At 37.9% G+C, this 13082-nt stretch overlaps 1 protein-coding gene across 2 annotated transcripts in view; it reads left to right on the forward strand.

The window, feature by feature from the left end:
- Window positions 1–13082, forward strand: part of Atrn (attractin) — a 141518-nt gene that overhangs the window by 106586 nt on the left and 21850 nt on the right. The window contains exon 25 of one of the 2 annotated variants that reach the window (XM_028878587.2): window positions 7747–7788. The exons of the other annotated variant lie outside the window; for it this stretch is intronic. Within the exon in view, the coding sequence (XP_028734420.1) occupies window positions 7747–7767 (21 nt within the window). The 3' untranslated portion in view covers window positions 7768–7788. Of the gene's footprint in view, window positions 1–7746; window positions 7789–13082 lie in introns of those variants that run through there. 2 annotated transcript variants of the gene reach the window in all.

A 13082-nucleotide genomic window follows, 5' to 3' on the forward strand; every position in this document is an offset into this window, starting at 1 on the left:
GCCAAGAAGAAGATAAACTCCATATGGAGTGTCTTCAATGCCCATCTTCCTCTCTGAAGTAAATCAGTGCTGCCAGGAGCAGATGTGTCTCACTGTCCAGAAAGTCTAAATTTTTAAAAGTATTTTAAATGCCATATTCTTTAGGTCTTTGAATTATTTGAAGATTATCTATTTATATGAAATATATCTATGTATACCTAGAAAACTTAACATGACTATAAGTTTGACTATCATAGAAGACTAATTGGCCCATTACAATTTAAATGAGTTGTATAAACATAATACCTTAAACAAGAGTAAAAGTACACATACAGTATAACAAAATTAACTTTAAATTTGTATCAATAAACTAAAATCTATACCAATGTAAAACATTTTAAACAAGTTGTTGCTCTTTAAAAGTAGGTTCATTAATCTACTTTTCATCCCATCTTGTCTATATCATATCCCCTTATTTTCTTTAGAGAGAGATTGCATTTATAATCAACCTGTTTTAAATAAAAATATTGGTTTTTCTCTGTCCCACACCAGAGGGCTCTTTTGATATGGGACAGAAGAATCTCTTAACCTTTTTTTTTTTTTTTTAAGCAATATGCTTGGGTTTAGAGAAGGAGTGAGCCAATTCCATCTCCAAAGCCAGCTTGGTATATTTGGGAATTTGGGTGTAGCTTCTCTTATTACTTCCTGCTGGAGGGGGCCGCTGTATCTTATGGGGACACAAAGAAAAATTTAGGATTATGGAATAGTCTGTGAGGGTGTATCATCTGAGCCAGTTGCCTTGAAACGGTTCTGGATGTTGGATCATCTGGGCCAGGGTGTCATCAGAGACCTTTCAGGGGTTCTTGGCTGGTCAAACCTGATGTATCTTAATCTGGAACAAATCCGTAGCCTCTGGCTTTCTGTGAAAACAAAAGCAGAGCCTCCTTTTCAAAACAACATATCCTTACATCCAAATTTTGAAGTCAAGGTACCTTTAAAATATACATATTGGCTTAACTCAACAGCTTTTACAATAAAATGTTTTTCTGCAGTTAAAAATCCCAAAGACAACACAATCCAGATTTAATATCCATCTTTACATGGCTTATTTTTTATACTACCTTTACTGTCTCTGTAAAGACTTTATTTTTAAAAACTATGTATTTCTTTATATAACTGTATATATTCCTTTTTTCCTCTCTTCCAAGCCTATGTACATTTTTACATACATTGTAAAGCATTTAAAGTCTTGTTCCATCTGAATCTGCCTTATTGTGAAGATATTGTTTTAAACTGCAGCATTACTAGGGCTAAAATAGCAGCTTTGGCGGTGGTAGGTTTACAGCCATCTCTGGGAGCCATCAACTCTTAGAAACAGTGGTTCTATGCTTCTATCAAAGCAGCGTGTAGCCCAGAAACTTCTTCTTCTTCTTTTTTTTTGTACTAGCAAAGACTAAGTCTACCACACAGAGTAATGTGCCACTTGTAGATGCCTCATTCCCGCCATACTGATAGTCAAACGTGCATGCTAGAAACCCACCATAGTAGCTCAAACCTGCTGGCTGCCTCTAACTTGAGAGAGCTAACTAGGAAGCTGTTTTTAGCTCAGTTTTACAATCTTGTTTCTCAGGTTTTAGGTGGAAACTCTTGCCCCATGTTGGGCACCATTTGTAGCTGAAGTTTTTCCAGTTCTGCCTGGCCCACGGTCAGGACAAATCTCTCACCCACCAGTCCTGTAGCCGCTCAGACCCAAACGGAGTAAACACACAGAGACTTATATTGCTTACAAACTATCTGGCCGTGGCAGGCTTCTTGCTACAAGTTGCCACGTGGCTTGTGGCTTACCGGTATCTTTTTTCTTTTTTCCTAAAGATGTATTTATTATGTATACAATGTGCCTACATATATGCCTGCATGCCAGAAGAGGGCACAAGATCAAATTATAGATTGTTGTGAGCCACCATATGGTTGCTGAGAATTGAATTCAGGACCTCTGGAAGAGCAACCAGTGTTTTTAACCTCTGAGCCATCTCTCCAGCCCTTACCGGTATCTTTACATGTTGCTTGTCATGGAGGCTGCTGGCAGCATCTCCTGACTCAGCCTTCCTGTTCCCAGAATTCTCTTCTCTGCTTGTCCTGCCTATACTTCCTGCCTGGCTACTGGCCAATCTATTTTATTTATACAAAGCAATATCCACAGCATCCATCCCTTGCCAACTACTAAATATCATACATACCAGTCATTTATGATTGGCTTCAATATTCATGGTTAGTCTATTTCAGTATTTTATTAAAGTAGAAGATTATTCCATCTGTGTTATACCATCTTTTGTTTACTCATTTATCTATCTGCTGGGGGTATTTGGCTTGTTTTCAGTGTTTAGCTGTCATGAATAGTCAGATATATGTACATTTATTTATTTACTCATGTATTTGCAGTGCTGACAATTTAACTCAGCTCTTGCTAGACATGTATTGTCCCATGAGCTACACCCTAATCCCAATATACGCTTTTTTATGTTTATTGCATAGCAGTAATGCATGTACATACCACCTGTTGGATTACCTGTACCTCAGGAGTTTTAAGAATTATAAAGCCTTAATATGCTAGAAAGAAAATTATAGTGCCTGTTGTGGTAGTTTATGCCTATAATTTCAGAACTTGGGAAGCTGAGAAGGATTGCCAGTAGTCTAAGGTGGGCCTAGGCTGCATATTGAGTCCCAGGCCCTACCTGGGCTACAGAATAAGACCCTGGCTGGAAAATAAATGGAGCTTGGAGATGGCTCAGTGGTTCAGAGTATGTATTACTCTTCTAGAAGACCGGAGTTCAATTCCCAACTGCCTGTAACTCAGCTCAAGGGGTATCTAACACTTTTGGCTTTCTTGGGCACCTGTACACACATGTATGTACTCACACAATCATACACATGATTAAAAATAATTTTTTAAAAAAATCTTTAAATAAAAATGGCCATGCTACTGAAGAATATGTCTCCCCCTTCCTTAGCCTTAACTGCCTCATGAGTCCTTTTCCCATCCATGATAGAATCAGGTAACCACCACTGCTATGAATTCATTCATGCAACAGCTATCCCATGTCCAGGAGATAGCCTTTCCCATCATTTTTCCTGTCCTCATGTTCTTATCTTCTTTCTACCCATGTTCTACAGTGCTCCCTTAAGCTTGGAAGGGGTGATATAGAAGTTCATGTAGGGGTGAACACAGCAGTCACTTGTTGTAAGCTTTGGCTATTTAAGAGTCTCTGCATTAACTGTCACCCACTGCAAAGAGATACATCTCTGCCCCAGGGAGGGATGTTTGTGTGGTGTATGTATATGTGGTATGTTTGTACATGTGAATGTATGTTCACCTGTATGTACAGAAAGGCTAGAGAATGATTGTTGGAATTGTGCTCTATTCTGCTTTACTCCCTTGAGACAGGACCTCTTGTGGAACCTGGAGCTAGGCTGGCAGTCAGCAAGCCCCAGCTTACCCTACTGCCCGCCCCTTACCTAGTGTTGGGGCTTCTGATGTCTGCAACACACCTGGCTTTAAACTTTTTTACCCTGTTAATCATCTCTCCAACTTTGTAGTGTACTTCTTGAAAATTTCCTCTAGCTTGCTGAGGATTAAGGATTAATGGCTAAAGATTAATTTCTTCTAGCTTCCTTGGATTAAAGCATGTGGCAGCACAAACAGCTCTTTTCTTTATTGCCATTGTCCCTATCATTTTATCTGAACCCTGTTTTTCTGCTCAACCCACACCATCTGGGAATATCACCTGGCTGGAATGAGTGACTCTTTGTCTACAGCAGGCCTCTTCCATTTGATTTCTACAGCCAGAAGCCTTTCTGATTCAGAGCAGCAGCCATAGAGGATAGCAGTACTCTTTCAGTGTTAGGTATTGGAGATGTGTCTCATGCTCCTCAAAAGTTACAAGGTAGCGGCAGGTGTGTGTGTGGTGGGGAGAATGCCCATATTCCCTAAGTAACACCAGAACTGAGTCCTAAGAAAGCATAAATGGGGCAGTGGGAATATTTGTATTAGGAAGAGAGAATGGCCAGTTGCTTCAGAAACAAGAGTTCAGCAGAATTGATAGTACTTGTGATCAAGAAGCTAAGTGCTGGGCTGGGGTGCAGCTCAGTTGGAATAACGCTTGCCTAGCATGCAGAAAGCCCTAGGTGCCATCCCAGGCACAGCACACACTGAGAGCAGTGGCACACTCATGGAATCCCAGCACTCAGGAGGTGTAGGGGTAGGAGGGTCCAAGGCTGCATAGGAAGGTTAAGAGAAAGCTTGGGGGCATATCTAAAAATTAAAAGAAAAAAAAGATAGCTGATAGAGCTACCATGAAGAGACTTAAGGGTTCAGCTAAGGAATGTAAACTGCCTCCTTATAACCACCGAGAGTCACTGAATTATTTTAAGTCAGGAAATGAACATAGATCAGTGTTTCAAAAAGACCTTTGTGGCAATGGTTGGCAATATTGGTTAGAGGTAGCCCCACCTGCATCATGTAGTGCAGGCTGGATTGGATGTGGAAGCATCCTCTTGATGGCCCTCAGATACCTCCCATAGACACTCCTCTGCACGTGCTCCCCATAGCCACACGCTTGTCTGTTCTTTATTATATAAATAGTTCCTTGTAGGCAATTATTATATTTTATATTCCAGTATCTTCAAGATAAATTCTATGTCCTGGTGTAGAATTGAGTAGTTATAAGTACTCTGTAAATATACATGGAATGGATGAATCTTTGTTGGCACAAGAGCTTTAGGGTAGCAGAATTTAATTCTTTTTTTTTCCCCCAGCATTTTTAACTATCTTTTTGGAAACAAGATAATCATGATAGCATAGGCTAGCCCCTAACTAACCATGAAGCCAAAGATAACTTTAAACGCCTTATCCTTCTGCCTCTACCTCCCAAGTGCTCAAATTACTGGCATGTACCACCACTACAGCTAGCTGGAGTGTAAATCTAATTAATTTTATCAATAAAAACCAGGAATCAGATATGGGGTAAAATCTGAAAAATCAGAGAAGCAGGAGAGTAGCCACAATTGTTTCCTTCCTCTTCCCTTCCTCCAGTCCAAAAAGAGTTGAGATCCTGTCTCCTCCCTGCCTTATCACTTCCTGTTCCTCTCTATATAGACCTCCAGACCTCTATGGTTAACTAGTGGCTAGCTCTACCCTTTGACTCCAAGCAAACTTTGTCAGAACACAAACAAAATATTATACAACATTTCCCCCTTTTTGTCTAAATAAAAAGCAAAGGTTTTAACTAACATAGAAAAACTATATACAATATATACAATAACTATATGTAAGTATATACAGGCAATAATTACATTAATAACATCTAGTCAATGAGCATTTGACAAATTCAGAGAAAATACTTCACTGTCTATCCTATCTTGGTGAGTCCAAAGTGTTGTACCTAATTAACTTTCTATCCTAACTTAAACTTTCCAACCCCAAACTGTCTTTTTATGTCTCTCAATCTTTTTTTTTTTTTTTTTTTAGTTTGTTTTTTTTTTTGTTTTTCGAGACAGGGTTTCTCTGGGTAGCTTTGCGCCTTTCCTGGAACTCACTTGGTAGCCCAGGCTGGCCTCGAACTCACAGAGATCCGCCTGGCTCTGCCTCCCGAGTGCTGGGATTAAAGGCGTGCGCCACCACCACCCGGCTTATGTCTCTCAATCTTATACACTTTACACCTCTTTTGTAAGTTTCTTTTCTGAATTTGTTAACAAGGAAAACCATAACTATCTAGTCTTCAACTCCATCAGAGACCTGAAGATATAATATTGCCTGAGTAAACAGGAAGTGCAGAGCAAACAACTTCCAAAATTAAATGACAGAAATAGCTGGCTGCTGGACAGTCACCCAAGGTTCCTCTGCAATGTTGGAGCATCCATCTTCGGCCTGCAGGCCTAGACTATCTGACAGACTTAGTGAAGCAGGGTTTTTGAAGGATTGTCCCACTTTGTCTTGGCAAAGTTTGATGGTCACTTTCTTTTGAGTCCAGATTGTCCAATTTGGATAGCATACTGTCAGCAGTCAAGACAAGGGTAGGTTTTTGCCCACTGGCTAACTTTTGCCACAAAGAAAGTAAACTCCGTATGGAGTTTCTTTGATGCCCATCATCGTCTCTGAAGTAGATTGGTGCTTCTAGGAGCAGACATGTCTCATTGTCATTAAAAAAAAAAAAAAAGAAGAAGAACCTATGTTATTAAAACATCTTAAATGCCATATTCTGTAGATCTCTGAAGTGTTTGAAGACCACCTATCTATCTAAACTATATTTCTGTTTGACCTTGAAAACATACCTAACCTGACTACAAGTTTGATTGTAATAGGTGACTAACTACTAACGTATTTTATTATCCTAAATAGTTTGTAATAATAACTTTCAAGGACTAGAAATTTACATTATTTTGCTAAATGAGCTGTATAGGTACCATACTTTGAACAAGAGTAGAAAGGTATATACAGTATGTTCTAAGAAAAATAACCTTAAATTTGTATCAATATAAAAAAAACTTAAACAAGAATAGAAGCATATACAGTATAACAAAAAATAACCTCAAATTTGTATCAGTATTCAAAAATCCGTAACAATGTAAAATATTTTTTTTTGTTTTTGTTTTTTGAGACAGGGTTTCTCTATGTAGCTTTGCGCCTTTCCTGGAACTCGCTTTGGAGACCAGGCTGGCCTCGAAATCACAGAGATCCACCTGCCTCTGCTTCCCGAGTGCTGGGATTAAAGGCATGCGCCGCCACCGCCCAGCAACAATGTAAAATATTTAACACTAGTCCTTGCTTTTTTGGTTTAAAAGTAGATTCAACAATCTATCCTTTTATCCTATTTCTATATTCCTCCATTTTCGTTTTAGAACAAGATCCCAGAATCTAATCTCATTTGTTAACCTTTTTCCTGACCAATAACAACTTGTAACCAACCACCTAAATAGTGACAAATATCCATAACCCACTGAACGACCAGAAACCACCCACTCCACCTCTTGGGAATATGGGCGTTGTGTTTTTAAAGTTACTTCCTGCTGTCTGGGGGCAACCACATCTTTAGGGGACCCTGATAATTTAGGGGATAATTGTGAAGTCCTGGGAGAGCTAGCTGTATCCAGTCTCTGTGTCCAGTCTCTGTGTAATGGGAAAATGCAGGACTTATGTCAAGTCCTGGCTAGAATAGTCTGGGAGGCTAGACCATCTCAGCTAGCTACCTTAAAATTGTCCTGAGCAGTTTGTAGTTCAAAGCCAATCTTTAGGTGGTGTTTGTCGGCTTAGTGGCATTACCATAGTCCAGGTGGCATTGTTATTGTGGGGCCCAATCCTCCTTTTGGAGACTTCAGAGTTCACTGGTAGGTGTGGTCATGGTTCATTGCAGAAAACTTAAACATTTTAAATGTCATATACAGCAGATCTCAAAGAAGTTAAAAGACCATAATTTGTTACATACATCGAGAGTGCAAAAACTTAATTCCTAGTTTGCTGATAGAGCCTCAAACCTGAAATCATGTACAAGAAACTAGATGAAGCCTTTTTCTAGAATTAGTTCTCTATACGGCCATTAATATCATGGCAAAAGTTAAAATATAAATATATAATATATATTAATTTTATAAAGTTTAAAATACTATTTATACCTTAAGAAAAGTTTTAAAGAGTCAAAATAAAAGCAAAGAATTATGAGATTAGTGGCAATACAATAGTCCCTTAATTTTGGTTTTTCTTCTGTCCCATATCAGGTGGCTCTTCTGACATTTTGAATTTTCCTTTGAACAAGCATGCTTGGGTTTAGAGAAGAAGAGAGCCATACTCCAACTCCAAAGCCAGCTTTAATTTTTAATTGAACTGGGACTACAAAAAGACCATCTGCCTTATATGTCTGTAGAGAACAACAGAAACAAACATTTGGGAAGGTTTAGGAAATTTTATCCTGTTGGAAATGGGATATACCAATAGGCCAATTTACTCTTTTTCTTGGGATATTTTCTCTGCATGATTTGTCGTTTTTCTTCACATGTCTCATTTGTCCAGTAGTCTTCAGATTCTGTATTTGGATGCCTTCATTCTCCTGGAAAGACAAAAACAAAACTGTGCCCCAACCCTAATTTGGGGAGTTTCCCTTTTGGAAAGTTATATCTGATCAAATGAAAAGCATTTGTTAGTCTTGCAAGTCAGTTTAGATTGAATAGCCATGCAGTTTGATGAACTATCGCCTCTTCTAATCAAGAGGTCTCTCCTATTCAAATCATTTTTATCAATTTTGATGGTATCCATAGCTTTTCTTCTTCTATGGAAACAAAAACAAAACCTCTTACCCAACATAACACATATCTTGGTTTACATGCTGAGGTCAACACATCTTTAAAGCATACAGGATGATTTAATGTAACAGTCTTTTCTGTTATTCAATGCCTCTCTGCAGCTGTCATTTCTTTCTCATTAGCATTTTAAAATTTAAAGTTAATAAAGCATTGTGCAATCTATCTGGAGGTGTGTGTCTCTATTACCCCTTTCTGTTTATTAAGCATATCTTTTAGAGTTGGAGTAGATCTTTCTATAACTACTTGCCCTGTTATGCTTTATATTGTAATATGCAAAAATTGTTTCATTTTACTAGAGACACATGCTGGAGCATTGTCAGTCTTAGTTTGTACATGTATCCCCATAATGGCCGTAACTTCTAATAAATATGTATTTACAGAATTAGCCTTTTCAGAACTTAAAGCAGTTGCCCATTGAAATCCTGAATATATATCTATGGTATGGTGTACATATTTTAATTTTCCAAACTCTAGAAAATAAAACTCTAGAAAATAAAAATTTGCCAAATTTCATTTCTTTGAGTACCCTTTGGGTTACTTCCTGAAGATAGAGTCTGGTTATACAAGGAACAAGTAGGACATTTTCTTATAATTTCCTTGGCTTGTTGTCAAGTGATGGAAAAATCATTTTTCAAACCCTTGCTATTGACATGGTGTTTTTTATGAAATTCTGAGGCTTCTCACACAATTCCTACCAATAGTTGGTCTATTTCATCATTACCTTGTGCTAGAGGGCCTGGTAGATCTGTATGGGACCTAATAGTGTGTTATTTATGAGGGATGATATCTATTTCTGATTATTTCTTGTAACTGAATAAATAACAAAGTCAATTCTGTATTATCTGAAATAAATTCAGCAGTTTCAGTATGTAAAACAACTCTTTCTGAATATTGAGAGTTGGTAACTAAATTATTAAGAGGTTCTGGAAAATCTAATAATATCGTGAGAATAGCATATAATTCTGACTTTTGAACAGAATCATGAGGGCTTTGAGCCACTTTATTCAAATTTCCTGATTTATAACCTGCCTTTCCTGATTTGTTTTCATCATTATAGAATGTAGGAGCTCCAGAAATTGGTGTTCCCTGTACAGTGTGAGGAAGGGTCCAGTTAGTTCTCTTTATAAATGGAATTTTCTTGCTTTGAGGATATTTACTATTAATCTCTCCCAAAAAATTACTGCAATCTCTTTGCCAATGTTCATTTTCTGTCCATAAACAGAAACTTTCAGCATTAGGAAAAGGTACTACAATTTCTGATGGGTCTATTCCCGCTAATTGATGAAGTCTCAAGTTTCCTTTTAGAATCAACTCAGAAATCTTTTCTGCATAGGTCTTTAATTTTTTACTGTGTGTGTAGTAAAAATATCCATTCCAAGATGTTATCTTCTCTCTGTATTAAAATTCCTGTAGGGGAATGCATAGAAGTTAAAGTAACCAGAATGCAGTCAAGCTCTGGATCCAAATGATCGACTTGTGCATCCTGTAATTTCTTTTCTACCAGAGCCAATTCTCTCTCAGCTTCAGTTGACAATTTTCTTGGACTATTTAAGTCCTCATCACCTTTTAAGGTTTGAAATAAATTATTCAATTCTTGAGTTGTTAATCCAATTGTGAGTCATACCCAGTTAATGTCTACCAGCAATTTTTGAAAGTCATTAAGAGTCAGTTTTGAAAGTCATTGATCTCTCTTGATTTGTACCTTTTGGGGTTGAATTTTTTGTAAACCTATTTTATATCCTAGGTAATTAACAGTATCTCCCCTTTGTATTTTTTCAGGAGCAATTTGTAATCCCCAATAAGGCAAAATTTTCCTTTACTTCTTCAAACGTTTTCTCTAAAGTATCTACATTTGAATCAGCTAGTAAGATATCATCCATATAATGGTAAATTAAATTGAGGAAACTGTGCTCTAATCATTTCCAACAGCTGTCGTACAAAACATTGCCACAGAGTGGGTGTTGTTGGTTGTTTTTGCTCTTTTGGGGGGCTTGCTACCCAACTCCCAAATAAATCACACATGGAGGCATATTCTTATAAATGTTCAGCCTTAGCTTGGCTTGTTGCTAGCCAGCTTTTCTTAAATTATCTCGTCTGTCTTTGGCCTCAGGGCTTTTATCTTTCTCTATTCCTGTATACCTTTTCTTTCCTTCTTACTCCATGTCTGGCTCTGTAGCTGGGTGGCTGGCCTCTGACGTCTTCCTCCTTCTTCTCTCATTCCTTGATTGTCCCAATTTCTCCTTCTATTCCTCTCTACCTGCCAGTCCTGCCTATTCTTTCTCGTGCCTTGCTATTGGCCATGCAGTTCTTTGTTAGACCACCAGGTGTTTTAGACAGGCAAAGTAAGGAAGCTTCACAGAGTTAAACAAATACAACATAAACAAAAGTAGCACACCTTAAAATAATATTCCCTATCAGGTGGGGCTGTTTAACATCCCTTGTGGGAGAACCTTCCATTGATATCTTTTAACAGGCTGAGAATTGTTATAAGTAGGCACTATGAAGGCAAAATTTTCTCTATCCTGTTCTTGTAAAGGTATAGTGAAAAGCACTTTTTAAAGTAATCCCTATCCTTTGGGTAATAGAGAAGATGGGAATTCCAGGCTGGGAAGATTCCATGGCTGAATCACCTTATTAATAACTCTTAGATCTGTTACCATTCTTCATTTTCCAGATTTCTTTTTAATGACAAATATAGGAGAATTCCTAGGACTGGTCAATTCTTCAATATGTTGAGCATTTAGCTGCTCCTGTACCAACTAGTCTAAGGCCTGTAATTTTGTTGTTGTTGTTGTTGTTGTTGTTTGGTTTTTGTTTTTGTTTTTGAGACAGAGTTTCTCTGTGTAGTTTTGGTGCCTGTCCTGGATCTCGCTCTGTAGACCAGGCTGGCCTCAAACTCACAGAGATACACCTGACTCTGCCTCTTTGAGTGTTGGGATTAAAGTGTGCTCCACCACCGCCTAGCAAGGCTTATAATTTTTTTGATGTCAAAGGCCATTGTTCCATGCAGACATTTTTGTCAGTTAGCCATTTTAATGGAAGGGCTATTGGTACCTTTGAAAGATCAGCAGTTGTTGTGCCCTGCTTATGTACAACCTGAACAGTCAGTGACTATTATTGATAATGCCTTTTAATATTTTTCTCAGAAGCATACGTTAGTTTATGGTTTGTTCCTGAGAATGGAGGGATGTTAATCTGGGTTTTTCAGCAATATAGCCTATTGCTGTTGCCTTTGGATACCTCCAGGAACTTTAAGATAACACCCTAATGCTGAAGATACAACATACTTTGGATATACTGCTTAGAGTAATTGGGGAAGGTATTAAGCTGCCAACGGGGGAAGAAAGCAATTAAAAGTTCTACCTAGCTGTAAAGCTTACAAACCACAACAATAATAAGACAACATATCCCCAAGGATTCAATGGTAATATTTACACCTTAGGGGTAACCAATAGACATAACAAATCACGTCTCCATAATTTCATTGCTGTGTTAGACATATATGGCTTTAATTTTCCTCCTTGTCCTTCTGGCCTTATATGCCTGACCCATCTTCACTTTGTTTTATGTGAGACAATCCCTAGAAGCTGAACATTTACCTCCTGAAGGCCAATTTGGATGCCAAGATTTTTGTGCAATTATTATTACATCTGCCCCAAACCCTCAATTTCAATACCTTTTATTTGTATTTTTAACTTTGGTCTTTGATAATGTATAGAAGTTTGCAAAAATACTTGTTTTATGCTCTCTTCTGAAAAGTTTGTTTTATCAAATGAAGTGGTTCTGTCATTCAGAGCAGTATGGTTTTTAACAACAGGTATTAAATCTTTTAATTTTTCTGTGGAGGGTTTTCCCCAATGCTGATAGGGAATGATTGAACCAAATTTGACATGAAGGACTGCAAGAGGCCCCCTAAGGTGTTTCCCGATGCCAAAGGGTTACCTTGTCTGTCCCATGTTGATCTGAATTCATTATTATATTCTGGAATATGTAGAGGATGTGCCAGCCTTTGCCACACCCTCTACATATTCCAGAAGGCGAGGACCTTCTGTTTGGATTATGTCTAGAAAAAATATGGTTCCTAGAAATGCCTTGCCTACAGTCTCTTTTCAGGAGACCTGTTTACCACAATTAAAACATCTATCCTTTTGATTTTTCTTTTTCCTATCCAAGTGTTATCATAAGTATGAGAACAAATATCAGCTGTATTTCTAATCCATTCATCTATTGGTGCTGATCTTGCCTTTAAGGGCCTAATTACCCCTTTACATTCTGAATTCACATTTTCAAAAGCCAAGGATTCAATTAATATTTGTCTAACTTCTGGATCTGATATCATTCTATTTACAGCTGAAGTCAACCTTTGTAAAAAAAAAAATCAGTGAAGGCTTCTTTTTGGCCTTGTATAATTTTAGTAAACAACTCAGTTCTCTTTCCTGATTCTTCAACCCTCTCCCAAGCAGTCAAAGCTGTTGTATGGCTTAGAACCAATGTGTGGTCATCAAATGTAATCTGTCTTTGTAAATGAGCAGACTGGGCCTCACTGAGAAGCTGGTCTTTGGAAATGTCCATGCCTCTAGCCCTGCTTCATTGTTCTGTGACCCTGGCTTCCTCTCTCCACCATGTTTTCCCTTGTAACTGAGGACCAGCTTCCAATACTGCTGTAATTAAATCTTTCCAGTCTTGTGGAATAATTCTGTTCCAATTGGCCCATGAATTTAACAAAAGGTGAATGCATACCATATGAAGCTATT

The sequence above is a fragment of the Peromyscus leucopus genome, chromosome 4 (assembly GCF_004664715.2).
Source record: "Peromyscus leucopus breed LL Stock chromosome 4, UCI_PerLeu_2.1, whole genome shotgun sequence".
Classification (NCBI taxonomy): domain Eukaryota; kingdom Metazoa; phylum Chordata; class Mammalia; order Rodentia; family Cricetidae; genus Peromyscus; species Peromyscus leucopus.